Source organism: Schistosoma haematobium, chromosome ZW (genome assembly GCF_000699445.3).
Source record: "Schistosoma haematobium chromosome ZW, whole genome shotgun sequence".
Classification (NCBI taxonomy): Eukaryota; Metazoa; Platyhelminthes; class Trematoda; order Strigeidida; family Schistosomatidae; genus Schistosoma; species Schistosoma haematobium.
The window spans coordinates 14,105,176-14,126,881 of record NC_067195.1 but is presented as its reverse complement, the minus strand read 5'-3'; the positions used below and the strand labels follow the sequence as shown (position 1 = coordinate 14,126,881).

Below are 21,706 nucleotides of genomic sequence, written 5' to 3'. Positions count from 1 at the left end.
TTCTAGCATTTATTTGATTTAACAAACTACAATTTTTGCAATGTCATACATAATACTACTGCTTTTTCATCCTTATTAGTTGTAGGTGTTTCAATTAATTGATTCAAAAGCTTAAATAAAAATCTGTCAGCTAATCACTTCTACTAACCGATTCATCAGTCCATATGAACATTGAAGCTATTAAACAGTAACTAGTATTTAAACAAACAAATGAAAATCTAAAATTATTTTTGTGCTTTATTATATTTAATCATCTTACAATAGTATAATTTAAAAACATCTACCTAATTGAAGCTAGACCACCATGGAAAACCTGGAAGCACCGGACGACTTTCTCACCCTATTTGGGACTCCTCAGTGATGCGCATCTACGATCTCGCCCCACAAGATTCCAACTCAGGACCTATCAGTCTCGCGCGTGAGCACCTAACGACTAGACCACTGAGGAGTCTCAAAAGAGGACGAAACGGCCGTCCAGTGCTTCCAGGTTTTCCATGGTGGTCTAGCTTTAATTGACTCATGATCTTAACTATTGAAAATAATATTTATATTCATTTGTTTATTCTAAGCCAATGTATATTGTTAAACGCGTTTACAGTAGTTACTAAACGCATAGTTGAAATTTTCAAATAACTGATATTTCACAATGTGATTCTATTTAATGACCGAAAGATTTCACCAAACGACAAATTATCCAAGCATTGTGGTTAATTAAAATTTTGTTTTAAGACAAATGTAGTGTAGAAATGAAAACATGGAAGTTTCTTTGAAGTAAAAGATGAAGACAAGCTTCAGAATGTTAGTTAGTTATTTAGTGAATTAGAGTTTTGCGGTGTTGAGTCAATCGAAACTTTTCAGCAGTGCGAACCTACAATCTTGATGTTCCTTGTGAAGTCTGAGTTCAGCCACTGGATATATATATATATATATATATATATATAATAAAAACTGATCACTGAATGAGGACTAAACAAATTGTTAAGGAAGTTGACTTGACATTATTACTATTATTAACGGCTTTATTCAATATTATATTTTCGGTTTAATATAGAATTCTCAGCACAAAATATTTCATTAAGTTTCCGTTTCTTAATTGTTGGTCAGTCTTGGCGATAAATATTCAGTGATCGTGAGTTAAAAATTAGCAGTTCAGGAATGGACATTTGGATAATGTACATTCATTTCGCTGCATATTACCAGCAACCACGATGTCTCTGATTGTACATTTTTGTAACTTGTACAGAGAAAGTCGTAAGGTTTTCATAAACTCAACTGAATAGGTGATGATGTGTTAAACCAAACAAAAACAGATAACTTAGTGAATTATGTAGATGACAGGAACAAGTAGCCCAGATGTTCAAGCACGTCGCCACATCTTGAATTAATTGAATTTTACATAAAAATATTAATACCAAATAAAACAAATATTTTATTGAAATAGAATGTATATAAAATAAACCAACAATAATAATCCATACCGTATACCGCTGGGAATTTCCTATTAGTGACTGAGAAAGTGTGTCATACAGTGATACAATACAAGGGATTACTTCAATCATCTTTTAATATGGTTTGAAAATAAAAGAGGCAATTCGGGACAAATACATACAGGCCTGGAAATATCACGAACGCCATTAGCATTCATGTTCCCACTAAAGTTAATCAACCAATGCTCGGCCAGACAAATAACACACACTATCATTCACTCAATTACAATTCACTCATACAGTTTTGTAAACTCTTTATTTTATCAGTAAACATGCAGTTAATGACAGGGTAAATTTATCCATACAATAAAATCTACATATCAAGTAATTTCATCATTTCTCTCATATGGAAATAATAGTGAAAATGTACAGTTTCATATGAAATGAATGGCTGTTGATTAACAGATAGACTTAGTAACTCAGCAAACCAATGTGAAATAAATTGGAAATCAAAGCAATAGTCATTGTGTTCAGGCATTTTTGAAGATGTCATCGTAGTACACTGTCAACGCATTAAATTTTTTTTCAAGTATGATAGTAAAAATAAAACTGGATTAATACCTATAATCACCAACAAGCATATACTTTTGATAGATATTTCAAATTCTGACGCATTCTATTTCCTATTCCAAGTACATTTTGAGAATATGTAATGTAAACTAGTGTTATTTGTGAGTACGTTGATGTATTTGTCGAGTGCTATCCATCTTGCAATCGTGAACATATAGGTTAAGCGAAATTCCTATTATAAACTGAATTTATTTAGTATAAGCTTACATATAACTACACAGCTTGTCAGAAAAATTCTTTATCTCATTTACATATATGTGCGTAGACGAATGTTAATTCAGTTTTTCAGAAACATACCGCAAATGATGATTGATTATTACTCGCTATAAAACCGTAAATCTGCATTGATTGATTATTCAATTGTAACGTATGTCATGATTGTAGGTTAACCTAAATAAAACATGCCGACTACCACAAGCTCTAGATCAGGAAGGCTTTCATGTTGACTAACTTCAATCATCTAACGTCGAAATCCAATTTTCATATTTTATTTCACCTGTTTTCATCATACTTTACTAGTGCTGCAAATGTAACCACCATTTTAAAACATACTGTCTTAAATTTCATAAAACTACCCACTGTTTCAGTGAAACGAAAAATCTACTATTCAATTTTAGAGTGTGTCCTAATCATAATTCAGTTTGAAATGGTTTGAACTATATATTAACTACAACCTTCTAGTATTCAACTTGATTTGGTGTTATCATGACTGCATATAACTTGCTAATAATGTTTACCTTTAGACTGTCTGAGTGAAAGTATTTAACTTTCATTATGACTGGACAGGGGTTTTATTTTCCAGAAAGTTTATTATCATAAATTTTTAATAGAGTTAAACTGCAGCTAGAAGTGGAATCCAAGACATTTATCTGGCTTTATTTTGGATTGATCAGCTGACCGATATTCGTACAATAACTCAGAACTTGCACCTTTCATTTTACACGCTAACACGTTAATTACTGTGCCCAGACGATTATTACTCTGCCTAAATAAAAACTTATGATTAAAATATAATGATGAGGCAATCCACTCAGAATGTACACATACAAGCACAGACTGATCATTTACATTCCTTAACACTAATAAAGGGGAAATGCGAACTTTTAAAAATTAAGTTTGCTGACAAATTATGAGGGTCGTGATATGTAAATGATTTGCTCTGAATTCGACGATATATATGTTATGAATTTTACCAAAGTTAACAATAACCGAGATTATCTTTTTGTAGTTGTTGTGGTAACCAAAATATTACTTTTAGACTAGAATCTATCAGACTATGATATTATTTATTTCAATATTTTTGTCATTTGTTATATATACAAGGTTAACGTTTACATTTCTAGGCTGGATGGGGTATACCGGTGGATCTAATTATTGGACCACGTTTTCAAATATCTATAGTCGTTGAAAATGGACGTCAGGTTAGTGATATTGCAAACGTTATTGTAATCCAAAGTAATTGAAAAAAGTTTAATTTAATCAAGCACATTAAGTGCAGACAAGTTTTCATTGATAAAAAGGAGTATACAAATTATGTAAGTCCTTCATGAAAGGCAGTTTCCTCTGTTTACTTAACTTTGATAAAAATGTACTTTGGTCGATCAGTAGCTAATGATCAATGTTATGTTTTTCTAGTCTTTAGTGCTGATCAAATCTTTATTGATCAAATTAAAATATGGTATCAAACCGGGAAAGTAGGTTAATCAGGTTCAAATTTTATGCAAAACATCAGTTGCTTCGAGACTTTAGGTACACTTTGGTGAAGAGTCTCAATTCACCTGAAGCCTAGGACAAATAAGGTTTTCCGTCTACAACACCTATTTATATAATATACTGTCTGTCCATGTGAATTAAATAATCACCGCTACTGAGGAAGAATTAAAATTATACTATTAACTTCAAGTTAAATTAACTCGTAAATCGACAGAAAATAAAGTGCAGGATTCTTATTTAATTCATTACACATTCAGCTTTCAATAGTTGTAAAGCTTTTATTCAAGAGTTGGCGGGAGATTAAAGCTGATAAATTTAAGAATTTAATTATCTGTCGATTATATTCATTAGAATATAGATACAGGAATAGTTCTTCTGTCGATAGTTTGGTTATTATTTTAGACTTGAAGGAAGTTGGAATAATTCTTAGATGGTTTATAAGATGGATGAATAGAGCAAATTATAATTTAAATAATATAGTTGTCAACTCATTTACCTGTATTAACCTTACATGATTACATATATTCAGCACATATACTGACCTTTGTATTCATTTGAATGTCTATTTACTTGTTATACACATATATAAGCCAAGACATTTGGCTTATTTTGCCAGTATTCGGCAAGTGATTGTCACTAAAGTACAAATTCAAAGTAAAGAATGTTATCAAGTGAAAATTGGCATGGAACAATCAATAACAGTAGCATCAAACAACAATAATAATGGTCAATTCGATTTTATTAGTTTCACGTTTACGACCCCTGAAGAAGCTGATACTGTGGTACATTTATTAGAAGGATATTGTGGTGAATCAATGGATGATATTTTATCCAATGGTACACTGAATTCATTAAATAATCACGAATCAAAATGGCAAATTAATTCAGGAATTACATGTAGTGATTTTTTACCGAATGGTTGTCCATTTAGGTGAGTTAGTTAAAAAACAATTTGATTTGACTAAAACCAATAATTTTTGAATTTGACACAAATATCTTTGTTATTGTATGCTTGAAAAATGAGTAACCTTTCGGTGAATTTAAACACACCAACTTTTAAAAATGATTTCATGACCCTATTCAGTACTGTATAACAGATCTTTAGTTTGTTAAACTGATACACAAGATTTTCTTTAGTACTTAATCTATCGTAACATTTCTCAAAGTGTTTGATGGCAATCATCATAAAGACATGGACAGACGTTTAATGTTGAGTGACACTTGAAGATAACTGAAGCTAGAGTAACTAATTCCTAACGAATCTAAAGCTCTGTTAATAATTTAATTTAATAGTCAATACTACTACAAATGTGACCAATTACAAGACTAAGTATGTCTGAATACAAAGTTTGTCACTACAAAATAACTTAATAAGGTTTTCTTCTATTTACGATCATAAATAAGTCAGTAATTACCTTATTTTCACAAAACAACTTATCAAGCAGTCTAATAATTATTTCAATGGGAACAATGCGAACATTCACAAATAATTAACTGCTTGACACTGGTTAAACACCGAGTTAATATAAGACATCAAACATTTCAATGATTGAAATATAAAGTGAAAAAAATTCCTTGTTAAAGTTTGAACCAGATTTTTGAGCAAAATATTAAATTTACTTATAGTTTAATCGCTATGATTTTCACGAGTATCATGTTCCACTCTGATTCATATTTTTATTGTCACCATTAAAATAATTTGATGAATTATCTGAGTTTACTGAAAAATCGATGTGTCAATAAGTTAGAGTTCCTTTTTTTTTTAAAATATAAAAGATTATTTGTTCCTTGATTTACATCATTTTTCTGTTACCATGTCATTTTGACGGCTTTTTAACTTTGAAACATCTTTCTATCTTGTTTTAAACAAAGTAATTAGATAAATAATACAATATATTCCATAGTTATATATTAGTTTACTAGGGAAATTATCGAATGATTATGATAAACAGATATATAAATAGTTTTGTTAGTTCTTGTTTATTATCATTACTTCACATATACTACACAGACGAATTAAACAGGTTTAAGATAGAGCTAAATTCACTTATCCATATGCTTATAAACCATTTTTTTGGATTATGACTTGTGTCGGTTGATAATAAAAACCGAATCTCTAATCCTTTAACCCTAACCAAGAACATTCTGGGGTTTACAAAAATTAATATGAGTACGTCAAGATAGATAATTTATATCCATAAAAATGAGTTTATATGTTTTCAGATAGATCCACTAATTATACGAAATCTGTTTACGGTTTGTATTATTACTGTTTTATTTTTCATAAAATATTCATTCACAGAGGCTATTTTCTGAATGACAAAGTATTGGCTGATGATACGTCACGGTTATTTTAAGCTCATCCTCATACTGTAATTGGGATAGGATATCTGTCCATGAATTCGAAGCTGATGAGTGTGCAATATTCAGCATTCTTCAGTTCATTAAGTAAATGAATAATGCATATAAGAGCATAATTTTCTCTGGAGATTCGATTTTAAGCTCTAACTTCCACTTTATTTACTTTTTATATCTGAAAGTTGACATGAGTTAAAGTAGTGTGCTAACAAAAGACATATAGATAGCTCTGGATGTTTAAAATAAAGTCCCCTGTGAAAAACTACGCTTTCATACGCAGCTCCGATACAATAAATGATCAGTAAAGGTGCTCAAAAATATAAGATATTGAATTTTTTATTGACAATTGGAAAAAGATGTCTATTCTCACCCCTACACTTTTAGCAACATAATCATCTTTTGAAATCCAGCAGTGTTTAGATATAAATATTTCGATGAATGATAAAGTGTCATCAGATAGTTCGTAATGTATTATTTAAACGTATTGCATCTTTATTACTGGAACTGTTATCTCATCAGAACTTTGAAAGTTAAATATTTTCCTCCGAAATATCAACAAGAATTAAAGAAAATCCAGAAATAACATAAACGATACCAGTTTATAGTTGAAACCACATAAATGTGATAGTTCAATAGTTGTTTTCTGCACTCTGAACATATAGGGGAGAATTTAGAAATCGACAGTGTAATTCCACTGTATTTCATGACAAAAATAACGGAATCAATGACATATCTTAAAAGTTCACATTAGAATACTACACACGAATTCCATGTCATCGTTGAAGGAAACTATAATGATAGCGGATTAATAATTGAAGCGGAAGCTGACCATTATACCCGTGACAAACGAATTGTGTTTCACGTAGTAAATACGTCTACCCACTTCCTATCTCTACCACTATTGTGAAGAACGAGAACCATACACTGAATAATTCATTTGCAAATTTCTATCATTTGTCTTCCGCATTATGTATGATTTTTCTTATTCGCTATTCCTGTCTATTTCTCTTTATATTCTCTTCAACTTGACCTTCCTAGCCCTCTTCTGCCAGGCATTCCACTTCCGATTGGTGTTACATACGACTTGTATCTGTCAACACCACACTACTACTAATACTAATACTACTAGTACTACTACTGCTACTAGTCACATTACTACAATTAAATTTCGACTCCTTTGTTATTCATCTTGTCAGTTGTAACCCATCATGTTATTGGGGACTAATAACTTGGGCCAGATCATATTTATTCCATTCTGGATTCCAATTATGACTGACTACAAATATATATACCTGATTTCTGCTTAAATCATAGATGACAAATATGGATAGTAAGGATTGAATGATACCGACAAGATGAAGTCTCATACTGACTAACTTAAGTTTATATTAGGAATTACACATGATATATATTTGCTATTGAATGATGGATATTGCTCAACAAATACATCAATCTACTGACAAATAACACATGTTTTTGTATTATAAAGTGCTAAAATGTCATTAAAATAGTATGCAGAACCCAATGAACTATCTACTGAATGTTGAAAATAACTGTTTTTCTTTTAAAACAAAATGAAGGCTTGTTAATTGCCTTTCAATTGGATTTATATATAATCAAAAAAGAATATTTGTTCTTCAGTATTCTCACCTAAACATAAAACGGTTTGATTATAAAGTCTTCACAGTGATAGAATGGTATTACTGAAAACAATTTAAACATTCATTAAGATTTTTGATGGAAAATTATTGCTTTTGAAAAATTCATACTGAATACAAACCTCTTCAATATCAAGTTTCTTTATGAAACTCATATCAACTATACTAGTTACCATTATGGATTATCAATAATATATTCTTTATAAGCTGAATAATATTTAAGTTTTTTTTCACTGAAAGTAAGTGTCGATATGAAATAATATCAATGAGCAAATTTTACTAATTAGTCCTATTACCGGAATGGGGGTTTGTGCAGACTGTAGTAATTTTCAAGAGGGATTTTATGGGAGATCGGATGAGAAGCCGTGGGCAGTGGAATCCAATCTGTGTCGGGTAAAGACAAGTATTTGTCTCAGACAATGGATGAAGAGTTGTTAAAAGTCATGAATCAACTGAAGTAAGATAATAACACCACTGGATGGCGGCTTAGTGGTCTAGAGGTTAAGCGTTCGTGCGCAAGATCAAAGGTCCTGGGTTCGATTCCAGTGTACGGGATTGTGGATAAGCACTGCTGAGTAGCCCCATACTTGGATGAAACAGCCACCCACTACTCCCAGGTTCTCATTAGTGGTCTAGCTTAGATCGATTCATGAATTTAATTATTGAAATATTCATCTGTTACTTTTAATTTCATGCTTTGATCAAGCCATGATAAATTTTTATTTAGTCATAACAATTATTTTTTTTACAAATGACATGATTAACAAACTTAATTAGAGTAATCATTGATTTGAACGCATATTTCTTTAAAAAAACAAACAATTTACAAATCTATACATAAAACTGAAAGAAATATGTTTGTCTGTACGCGCATTCTCACAAGAAAGAGTGACACCATTTTTATGTTTTGCCTGATAAAACATAATAATATTCTTTACATTACTGTTTCTAGTTCACTTTTGAAAAAAAAACAACAACAACAACATATTGATCGATATAAGTGAGGTTTAGTCGTGATAAATAATAAACAAAACACAAACACTGACAAAACCATATAACCACTGCAATTCCATTTGTATTCATTTAGTTCTCATTTGGTTCATTTTGTGTATGTGTAGGTGTGTATGTGTCAACTGTAATTTTTTTTCTTTCAATTTATCTTTGATTTTTTTTAGACTCTGTAAAACCACTAAATCACAATTACAAAGTAAGCAGTCTAGTTTATTGTCTATCATTGTGATTCATTAATAATAATAATACCATTAATAATAATAATAACCTCTATTCATCACCTGAAGATAATAATTATATTTGCACTTTATACCTAACGGTAAAATGTTCATTTATAACCGGTAATTATGATCAAAGAAAAAAAAAGAACAAACCATCATTGAGAATTTAATTTTTACAGTCGAGTTTTAATTTTTTGATCTTGTTTTTATTTAAAAAGAAAATCGAGAATATTGTGTGTTTAAACATTCTGTTTCATGATATTCTGTAGTGAATAATTGATGAAAAAAAATGGAAAAAAAACGAGATTTAATTTTCGAATTCCAAAATGAACTGATAGAATTAGATTATACTAATCACTATTGTGAAAGATTAATGATCTCACTTAATATGGTTCATTGTAGTAATTGACAATTCTCATTCAAAATAAAGTGTCAAGGGTCCTAAGTTAATCGTCACATGAGTTTATATCTATTGTTTAGTCGTGAGTTAATTCATTCTCTTATGACTTGTGGTCTTGTGCCTTACGAATGTATAAAGTAATGATACCGCGAAATAGAGATCAGTGATTTATTAACCGGACCAACGACGCATAAAACCCGTACGAGTAGTCTAGAGTCCTTATCGGTCCGTTCCCTTGCCTAGCCCTGCCTCTTGAGTCTAGAACACCGATCTCAGCCTTCGTGATATGAATCATGTATTTCTGACATACTGGATTTATATACAAATCAAATAGACCACATCGTACCATAAAATAGAAAATACTGTTTATATAAGAATTAGACAAAAGTGGCCGTGAATGTGGGAGACCGCAATTAATAGACTAGGCACCACTCAAGAACGGTATTCTATGGGTCAAAATAAAACTTGAAATAAAGGGAGTATAGATATACATAATTTTGCTACTGAATAGTTATACATTAAGAATATAAGTATAACATTTGTCCATAAATACTTCTCAAAAGTTACCATTGATAATTGTTGTCGGGATATAACAAAATGTATCTCACCAAATTATTATATTTATTTTTAGAAAAAGTAATCACAGTTATCATTTGGTTGATTTGTTATTATTTCTAATGTCTAACGTCATCGGGATATAAAACTTTCATCTTTTAATATCAAATGGGGAGTCTCACAATAGGACGAAACGGTCTTCCAGTACTTCCAGGTTTTCCATGGTGGTCTAGCTTCAACTGACTCATGATCTTGACCATTGAAATTACATTCATTTTTTGTTCGTTTGCTTTTTACTAGTAAATGTTGATGGTAATTCATGCTTTACAATATTTAATTTAGTTTTTTTTTGTTTATTCAAAAATATTTTCTGTTTGCAATACTAATGTCCTTGTTGACATCATCTTGCTAGTCCTCTTCAGACGCACTGATATAAACATAAGAAAACCTACAGTCGTACATATTTTTGTACTAATTGATACATTAATTAAATTTTCCTTCATCACATTTTCTTTAAATTAAGTAACGCTACATGTAATATTGTATAGTTTTGTATTATTGCCCTTAAACTTGCTTTTTGTTAGTATTATTTATCATAGGGAAAAGAAAGTTTGATTCAATGAAAGGTAACAAGAATTCTTATACTTAAAACCAAATGATAATGTTAAAGTGACATAAACTACGTGAAATAATAGGTTGATAATTATATGTGTTGAAATATTTAGAGTTCACATTTTATATAAGATCACAACTATGAAATATATTTCAATGGTATATCTTATTGTTATATGTATATTGATTGTTTGAATCCTCCAGCTGATGTTTAAGGCTGGAATTGACCGGTCTCTGTTGACATATATGGATACTGTGAATATCATCTCGATTACGTTACAAGCATTTTTAAACAGAGGTAGATAAATTGCAGTCCTAAACATGAATAGGAAGATTAAAACAACCATAACATATAAATTAACATCTATCTTACCACACAAGCCAGTGGCTATTTAGACTCATTAGCTAAGTGGATTATGTATACAGTATAGGCTCCATAAAAAAAACATGACTTACTGTCTGAGTTTATTTTGAATTGTAAACAGTATATCTGCTTTTACGCATAACTAGTCGGAAAGGAAATTTAGTTTATTTAACTAGTTATAATTCTTATCGGCTTACTTTCTAGTCTACAGGAACAATAATGAATAGACTCTATTTACTTTGGGAGTTGAACTCAATGTTCTCTGCTTCATATTTCAATATGTTATTCAAATAACTGCTAGCTTATTCAATTGATATAGTAACTATTATGCTGTTTCATACAAAATTCAATTATTTTCACATTGAATGAATCAAATTACATTGGTTTATTTGAAAGACAATAATACTAATGTTATAGACTTATTATCATATAAAATGTAACAGTTCTTTAGAAAAAAGGGGTTTAAATGAAATGTATCACAATAAAAGCGTTGCATTTAACTCGATTAAAAAATTTTGTTGAACGATTTTAGTGGTCAGTATGTATGTTGGTTCTATGAGTTTTAACAATTTTTCTATTTATTTGGTAGGTTAGCTCTAGATGTTTGTGTACTTTACACTAGAAATTTGATTTCAAATCTTAACTTGTTTAATATTTGTCTCTCACTCGAGATATTGGACTGGACTACAATGGTTTGTTAATAATAGATAATTGTAGATAACTTCTAATACTTAAAATGAAACATTTAGTTAATAATATTAGATGAACGGTAAAATAACCGAATGTATTGAATAGAAATTACTTATTTAATGTCAACCATAGACATGAAATCACAAATTTCAGTTTTAAATATTGATCATTTGCATGTTATACATATGAGATGCTTAATCAATACACAAAGATAAAAGTGACTTTAGAATGACTTAGTTTAGCTCTCTATTTATTGATCAACTTCAACTTCAATCTTATTGAAGGCGTGCTAGCGTACGTGTATTTATTGATTTCCGTAATTTTTCATATGCTACAACTAGTACAGTATTATACTCAAGTCACATGATAACCGTTTTTGTTTGGATGTTCACAACTGAATTTTGTTGTTATGCTTTGAGAAACAAATTGAACAGAGAAAGCTTGTCAAATATTGATTGAATGATTATGAATTGTAGTACCCATTTGAATGAACAATATATATATTCATTTTGGCTGGTTTAAACATGACGAGAAAATGTGAATTAACCTGCGAGTTAGTCAACGAAAAATAAAATTGTGTTATTATCTTAGTAAAGTTGAATAGTGACTAGCAGTGGAGTTCAGGAGTTTTATCCCATTCGAGGTTCATCTTCTTGATGTCCCTACCTTTCAGTTTTATTGATCATGTTGGGACTTGAACCAAGTTCCATTAGCTTCAAATGTTTACCTGCTATCGACTGAGCTAATGAGTCAAAATAGCTATTAGCCTGTACAAGGGACATGATAAATTGGGTTTTTTTACATAAGCAATGAGAATATACGAACCCTTACAAAGAGTGTTAGTATTTTAACTTAAAGGTTTTTAAATATCTGTTGACATTGTAAATGATTTACTTCATGGATACTGATCTCAGCTGAGGCATCAGTGAAAACGAATTAATGTTCACAATCAACTTTCTTTTAAAAATGTTTTAATGAAGTTGCCTTATCAAACATTTATAAAGTTCTTAATATTCATCAACATTTATTTTTTATCTGTGCATTTAACACACACTGCAATGCATTGTCTGTTTATCTGAACAACTGCTACGGAACATCGATCAAAGATTGAGTAATTAAGAATCGAGAACGTTCAATGAGTTCTAGCCGCCGACGGTGAATACAACTTCTTGAAGATTTCATGTATTCTTCAACGATGATTACAGACATGTGTGGTTATTTTCTTTGTTATCCAAAACAGATAAATAGCTATGGAAACATATCGATTTATCAAAGAAATTTAACAATGACATAGGTCTGTAGAAGAGAAATGTCTTTTATATCCCTTGCTCCTACAAAAGTTTTTATAACGATTCCAGTTATTATATCTATGGATTTGGGTGAGACTCATGCATAATAAAAAAGATTGCTTTATTTAAACATACATGAAGTAATAGTAGCGTGTTTGTAAATTCAAGGTCATTTTTTAAGGTAGAACGTTGTGTTTATATTGAGTCTTCTTGACTGGATGGTTTATTTAAGAATCTATGTTAATCTTTTTGGTCAAAATCATCAACACTTACTTTAAGTAGAAGAGAGTACTTTGATAATTCCACAAGTATAAAGCGGAGACTAGATTTATTCTGTAGAGTATAGTAATTGTAATATAAACGTGAAGTCAAGACAATCTGATAAAAAACAATAACAACAAGTGTATCACTTGTGATATCATACAGTGAAAAATTCTCCCAAAGTATATTTTAAATTAAAACTAAATTTATTTTGTGATTGAGATCATGAACCGATTGATTTTAGACTACCGTTGGAAACCTGGAGGCACTGGACGGCCGTTTCGTCCTATTGTGGGACTCCTCAGCAGTACGCATCCACGGTCCCGCTCGCGGGTTCCGGACCCAGGGCCTTCAGTCTCGCGAGTGAACGCTTAACCAACTGGGGCACTGAGACTGAAGGCCCTGAGTTCGAATCTCGCGGGCAGGATCGTGGATGCGTACTTCTGAGGAGCCCCAAAATAGGACGAAACGGCCGTCCAGTACCTCCAGGTTTCCAACGGTAGTCTAAAATCAATCGGTTCATGATCTCAATCAAAAACTTAATAATCTCCACAACCCCTATACTGGTAAATTTATTTTAACACTATTCTTCGATCGGCCAAACATTCAATGTTGAAAAGTTGTTCAATTCCTTCATACTGAAGAACTATTAAGGAATTATGGTGTTTTTGAAACTACAATAAAATATCAAGTATTGGCATAAGTGCTGTGGAGATTACGGAGTTTTGTTAATATTATGTTCACATTAACAATCTCCATAATCCCATACTATTAATTATCATGTGCTTACTTGTGATATGCTTCGAGAGGAGATTTCCAGAGCTTTAGTAAGAACTCGTGATCAGGAGAATTTAATCCTGTTGGATGTAAGAAAATTACCCACTGTAAAGAATGGAAAGTGGTACGGCAATGTAGTCCACACATCATTGGATACTGGCTAAGTGGTTTACAGGTTAATCGTACACGCGCAAGACCAAGGCTCGATTCCTGCTTGTAGGGTCATGACCGAGTACTGTAAAGTAATTCTACTTCTTTCAGGTTTCCAATGGTTGTCATGAAAATTAAGAACTTTCTAAATGTCAAGATATATTACATTTTAAATCCGTGACAAATTGGCTTTGTATTGTTGTGTAATTCACAATATTGTATGCATTTACATGTGTGTATGTATGTACTATACTTTCTCCTTATTAATAATCTTCATAACGTATAAATTGTTACTTTAAGTATCTCATTAAAATTGTCAAATAGACAAATATTTTATGAATATTTTGATAATGTATGCATTACATTACAGTATTGTGAATTCTTTTCTTTCTCCTAAAGGCATTATATATAATTACACACATAATCTCACTAATAACCTGTACTTACATACTGAAGGAAATCATTTGCATATCAATGAGTACAATGATTCATGTTGTTAAATGCTTTAATTTGTGTACATACTATTGAATTAACGGTAACATTAATATTCATTTGATTGTTTTTGGATTAAAGTCTTTTTGTTTTGTTTTGTTTACCGTCTTCAAAACCGGTTAACTTAATTGCTTTTTTTATAGAACGATTCATAGAATGAATTTGATTGAAAAATAAATAGTTAATTAGCCTTTTGTAAATTGTATCACGAATTAATTGTAGTTAAACAACTATTGTTAGCTAGAGAATACTAGATAGCTATTTTATACTAGTCTGTGACTACCATATTAAAATGACACAATTGTTCAGGTCTCTTTACTTTCCAGTGGTTATCTAAAACTAATCCTTGATATAAACTATGAAATTTGACTATTTTTATAAACCTCTGTAGAGTAGCAGTTAGTAGGCAGTTAGTCATTTATATTAACTTGTAAGTAAATTGTAATCTATAAAGCATAAGTAGTTAGGATACTGATAGTGTGGTGTGTACTACTGATATCGACAGATATTAGTAGTATTCACCATCAATAGAAAATGAAATGTCTGGAGGCAAAAGGTTAAGAAGATCGAAGAAAAGAGAACATGAACAAAGAATGATTGGTGTGGAGAAGAAAGAACAATGAAGTCTGAGACGATTGATGGACATCTTACAAATGAAGTATTTACTGCATGGTTCCCAGATGTTCTGTGATTTTATGTTCAAATACATTCGATTGTCCCCACTTGTGTTCGCGTTTACTACAATAGAATACTTGTCTAATTCCTGAAGAATTATCGGTTGTTGTTTGATAATGTCTGGAATCTTCTAATCCTGTTTTATGACTTGAATACCAACTAATACTACCTAAAATTTTATCGAAGTTGGCTTCCAGTATGTATAATTTGTTAAGGACATAACATATTGTTGCTTAATTTTAGTGGATAATTATAGAATAATACTTTGATCAAGTTAAATGTTCAAAAGTTAACAAAGCGTTCATAAAGTAGCCATTTATTATAATACTATGGTCAGTGATACAGTGGTTGCTACAAAATCATAATATATATTTTACACTTATTGTAGACAAATTGTCATATATTTTAAACACAGATAAATATGTACATACATATTATACATATAAGGAAGTTGAGTGAGATGAACGTATAAAATCTTTCATATTCCAATGGTGTAAACAGCTAGAAGAAACACACTAGTCATATTTTAGATTATATTTAAATAAACTGAATTCAAAATATAATTATAGAGTTATACATGCTTGTTCCCAATAATGTATCTGATATTTTTGGCCGACGTTATTGTGTTGCGTGTGAAGATGATATGAAAATTAAAAAAACATACATCCGTTTCAAACAATTGATTCCTACATTCTTTACTTTCAGTACATCAAGGGATTTACAATTGTTTACCAGGATGAAGTATTACTCAGTATATAAAACCATAGTTTGATTAGTCTTATTTTCTGGTTGTGAAACATAAACTTTTAAGTTAAACGAACTATCTAATTTAATAGAATTTGATCATCAGTAGCTTTGAAGAACTGTTGGTGTATAATGAGTAGAGCCAGCTTTCAATACTGGAGTTAGACACAGAGTAACAAGCAATAATAGCAAGTGGTTGTATGAGCTTATAAACTTTTGTCGACTGAGGTCGTTCCGACATGTGTTACGTACACTTAACTCCTACCACAGAAGCTGTTATAAGGAAAACTCGCGGTGGACAAAGACAAGGGGTTAGTTTATGAATTTAATGTCTGTCGGTTTTAGTTGTGTTGATTGGTACTCTTGCCTTAAATGATCCATTTTAGTTAAGGAAACATTACAATGATTTTTACTGTTTGTTGGGGCTTCATTTAATTGTATGTGGGCGAGTTGAATGACATGTTTGCAAACAAAACGCTTGCATAAAGTATAAAATAATTAATGTTGTAATGAGGAGATGTTGAAAACGATGAATATATTAGCGAGCAACAGTGAGACTAATAAATAAACGAGTGAAATATTTTGAATTGAGTTGAATTTATCCATTGATGAATTCATACAAATCGGGGAAATTACAATCGGTGCTGCATTACTTAAGTAAATAAGTAGATATTATATATTACAGAAATATAGAAAATTCTTTTTAGCCATTAGACAAATGAAAGATGCATATATTTATGTAGTCGTTATATTGAACTTCAGTTCTTCGTCGGAATCAAACAGAACACACAAATAAACAAAAATCAAGCTACTTCGAACTCCTTATCTTTTTGTCCTGTAATTCTGCCATGTTTGACCTTATTTTTTCATTAATAATCAAGATTTAATTCTAATAGTAGATACATGATTTTCATGGAATTTTGTCATCTGAGCTGGACTAAAGTTTTCACTTAAAACAACCTGAATAAATTAAAGAACTTAGTAGGAAATAAAACAAACATTGGTATCTCTAACTCTACAGAACAAAGACAACATCCGGATGACCATATGAGAACAAGAAACACTAAAGGAACTCAGATCCAAGGGTAATATTTTCATCGTCTTGGAGGACAAAAGATCCACTACAATAATTATGTATAAAAAGGAATATGTTAGGGAAGTCATGTTGCTACTTGAGTAGGAAAATATACAAATCAATAAACAGAAATTCGTTCGAAAGGAAGGACGCACAGATCTATAGTGCATTAAACAAGCTGACAGAACAAGCAACCAGGCATATGTAGAGAAATTTGGATACCTCACTCTTACCTGCACATTATTCTGATGATTTTATTCAGAAGAATAACGAAAACTTCATGAATACACCTCTCAGCTCAGAGAATGAAGCTCTACCAAAATCATTCATCTAAACTACAAATCTCCACCATCTCAAAATTAATAAATGTCATTTATCATGCTATTTTGTCAAAGTGACCAGTTTAGATATGCAAAATATTTGTAATTTAGATCGTATAATTAACAATTTTAAATAATTAACTGTTTTTGTTGCGGTTTTTTTCTACTATTATACTCTGGTTAGAAAAAAATGTGAAGTATGCAACCTTTTTTTGTAGCTGTGGTGATTGTTATTTTGTCTGATGTTAATATTCACAGTACATACTAGTTAATAAGTTTTGCGTACGCTTATCAATGTGAATGTGGTAGAACAGTGAAGTGAAGAATCTGTTAGTTAGTTGATCGATTTTCATTGATTTACAGAATATAAGTTTCTTTACTTATGAAGTTAGTGTAGGGGTTATTAATTTTTATCGATTTTCTTCTCACTAATAATCATACTGTACAAAAGTCATCGTCAGTCATAAGAGTAAAAAACTGTCTTAGCGAAAGTCAAATTCATAGGTGAGCTAATTAAAAGCTAATCTGTTTTCAGTCAGATCATCATTTAAATTCTAGTGACTTTCGTTATGATATCGTTTGATTTAAGATGTAGCACATTGTATCATGTAGAGTAATTGGTGTTACATACAACTTAAGGTGCTGAGTAACAAGAAACCATGAACATACAATTCTAATGTTATATAATATTATTCTGTTGTAATTAACATTTACGATATTCTACGTTTAACTGAATCTCACTAATTATTGAATGTTTTATGGTTATTAGGTCTAATTTAAAACAATTGGTTTCTTTTATTTCATCCTTATGTGCTAACTAATACTGAGCCTCATAAACGTCATATTAGTTTGACCAACAATTCTTTTAATCTCTTGATTGAAGGATTGGAAATAAATAGAAATTCAGTAACATTGGAACAAGTACTTGGTGAAGGTCAGTTTGGAGACGTGTATAAAGGATCTTATCGCAGAAAAGTAAGCGTTAGTTGTAAATAAGGGTTTAAGATTTATAATTTTTCTTCTAGTTTACTTGTCAACAGCGTACATGCCCTTTTATATCTATCTATCTATCTACTTATGTGTATCTAGAAGGTGCAACACAGTAGACTGTGTTGAAAATTATTGAAAGGTGTTATGAAGAATAAGCTAAGATAATAAACGCTGAAGAAATTTAGTCATATTATAAGAATGTTTCTAGAATATAAACACGAGGTTATATAATCTGTTAAATTCATAATCAATAAAAGTAATCATGATAAGAATAAGCAAATTATAATGAGAGGATACTGAATGTAGATGATTTAAATCCGACTCATACATCTGAAAGTTAAATTAATAGTAAAACCGAAAGTTTCCAGATAAATGACTACAAGCGGATATTGCTGAAGCGAACTGAAATAGCATCAAACTAAAGTTCTTTCCAGTTTTTCACTAGTTACTTAGTTTGATTTCAGTCAGTAATGAAGTACTGTCCTTTATTATTTTATGGTTTTGGCAGTACTATGAGTTTCATTTGTATTGTTTGTCGGCGCTTTAAATTTCGTTGGTAAATGTTTAAAAACGAAGTTGGATGTAAATCAACTCCAAATAGTGATGGTTTTCCTTCGAAAGTCAATAAAAGGTCAATTGCTTAACTAGCCAGTTTATTGTTGCAATCAAGGAACTGATAAGTACTTTTCTATATGGAGCTTCCAGTCGTGTCAGTCAGTTTGCATTAATGAAACTGAATAGCGAGCCTACATTTTATTTACTTGAATATGTTATAAGAAGTTTGACTCAAGAGGAATAAATGAATTCCATCACATAGCTTTTAAACATTTGATTAACATTTTTGACACCATGTAAATAAATAGCTTGAAATGTTTTAATTTAAATATAATAAAAAAATAAACTCTTAATCTTTCCAAGTTCCATACCAGGTTATTACCATTCAGCAAGTGTAAACTTGAGTTATGTGTTCAAACTTAAGTAATTATCAAGTTTCCTTAGAATAGATGGAATATGACTAGCTGTTGAATACTGGATGTTCTTTTCGTTGTGCTTGGAACTCATCGTTTTATGTATAATTTATCTACTCTCAAAACACATGTGACAGAATGGCTATATTGAGACATTCCAAACAATAACCAGCAATAATTGTTTTAAGTCCAATTTTGAATGTTAATAACGGAAGCATTTAAACCCTTACTATTAACGAAACGGTTATCAGTTATTATTAACAATTTGTGCCTTGGTAAAGGAGTTTTCCAGCATTACTTTCCCATATTTGATTACAGCACACTTTTTTGAAACACATTTGTTTTTATCCGATTACAGTATAATTAGATTCTTTTTGATTTCACGCCAACGTTTTAATATTATTCAACTAAACATAACACATGACATATTTGAAATTGATTGTATCTTCTTGGTTATATTAAGGACTGCAAATTATCAGTCACATTTAGCATATGTGCATCGTGTGTAAATTACTTTCCTAATACTAACAGGAAAAGAAAAACAGTTATGAATTCGATTTATTTCGGTTGCATGAACCGACAACTATCTAAACCTAGTAGCTCAGTGGATATCTTTTTAGAAAGTTTAAAACATAAGGTGCTATGCTACAGTTCGAGTGTGTTCATCAACACTTGAATGAAGGTATGTTCAACTGATGGATTATAAATAGGAAGAAACTCATGTCTTAGATTTCAGTATTAGCCACATATTAAATATATTAAAAATTGGGCAACGGTTATTAAAATGCTTCTTAAAAGAATCTACTAATTTACTGAATAATATTACTGAATATTCCAGGACATTGATCTTTTTTTGTCAGTGACTTATTTTCATTTGCTTTTCTGTTTACTCACTTAGCCTAATTTCGACCCATTATTGGTTGCTGTGAAAACATGTAAACTGGACGCATCGTATGAAGAAAGAAAGCGTTTTTTAGAGGAAGCGCGTAAGTTATACTACTATTGTATTGCCAACTAAGCATAAATAAATTAATAAAATTAATTGTTTATTTGCACAAGTATAAAATACATTTTTATTTTATTTCCACTCCATTGAAATTATTAGTTAGTCATTTGCATGCCCATAGAGAAACTGTTTGATTGACCGTGCATGTAATATTTATTAAATTAAATATATAAGTGATAGATTAGCCTAATATAGTGTTACTCATTAATTCGTATTTGTATGCTGAGTTGTTTGAATAGTTTGCAACTAAATCTTTTTTTCAGTTTACCAATGTGAAAGATATTTTCCAAATGTATTGTAAACTATGCTTCAATGCATTAAACAGCTTATAATTTATTAGGTTGGTAGATTTGTGGAACTGATCTAATCGTGGATTGAAAATTTGGATACAGTAAAAGTGTGTACATAGATAAAATTTAATTAAAGTCAACAGTGATTGAATTTCAAGATTCGATTAACAGGATAACTGTCGAGTAGTCAAAACAATTTGAAACGTCCCCTTTGTAATCCATATTTTTCAATTGTTATCTAGTTACAGTAGGTCAGAGGTGTAAATTGTATTTGAATTTGTAAAACTTCAATGGTCAGCTTACTAGTAATCTACGTCACAATGTTACTGAAGTTCTTATAAGAATTCATGACTAATAGAGATCAGATAAGTGAGGAGTATAAAGGTTGTTAACATTCACATTGGATGATCGTCGAATTTTATTGAATTGAAATTATATTAGTGGATCCGAACCGAGCTACTTTAATAGTCGCGTGTTCCTCACAATATCTGAGGATTTCGCATTCAACCCTAAGTGTGATGGTGAATCTACACTGATAATGAATCCCATATTAGCAAAAGAAAGCTGTTCAATGACCTCTAGTTATGAAAGGTACCCAAATCAATGTTGACCTGTGGTGAATATAACTTCCAACATTCTAGGTTACTCATCTCATTCATCACCCGAATAGCATCAATTTCTCAAACCTTTAATCAGAATAACAGGAAGTCATATAAATGGTTACAGGCTTTTTTATTACTTAGATATATAATGTGAATATAAGACAACAATATTTTCACGATTACTAGTTTCCGCAACTAAAACTCATAAGAATATTTTCTGAAACCTGTATAGTTAGTTTTTTTGATTCTCCACAAAATTTCCATTCTTTCTGCCTCGAATCTCTTATCGATTAGCACTTTTAACTGAATGAATAGATTATCATTACATCAATTTCTCAAATAATACACACTTTTTGAAGAGAAGAAGAGGAGAAACAATGGGGTAGATGATTTATGAACGCAAAAAAAGAAATGAGAAGTAATCTCTT

General features: G+C 30.6%; 1 protein-coding gene across 2 annotated transcripts in view; it reads left to right on the top strand.

The window, feature by feature from the left end:
- The window catches only part of PTK2_1 (putative serine/threonine protein phosphatase), a 66,854-nt gene that overhangs the window by 3,909 nt on the left and 41,239 nt on the right, over positions 1-21,706 (top strand). For both annotated transcript variants that reach the window (XM_051210472.1, XM_051210473.1), the window contains 5 exons: positions 3,401-3,478; positions 4,361-4,701; positions 8,962-8,993; positions 18,306-18,397; positions 20,279-20,366. In XM_051210472.1, coding sequence (XP_051070465.1) covers positions 3,401-3,478; positions 4,361-4,701; positions 8,962-8,993; positions 18,306-18,397; positions 20,279-20,366 — 631 coding nt within the window. The remainder of the gene's footprint in view (positions 1-3,400; positions 3,479-4,360; positions 4,702-8,961; positions 8,994-18,305; positions 18,398-20,278; positions 20,367-21,706) is intronic.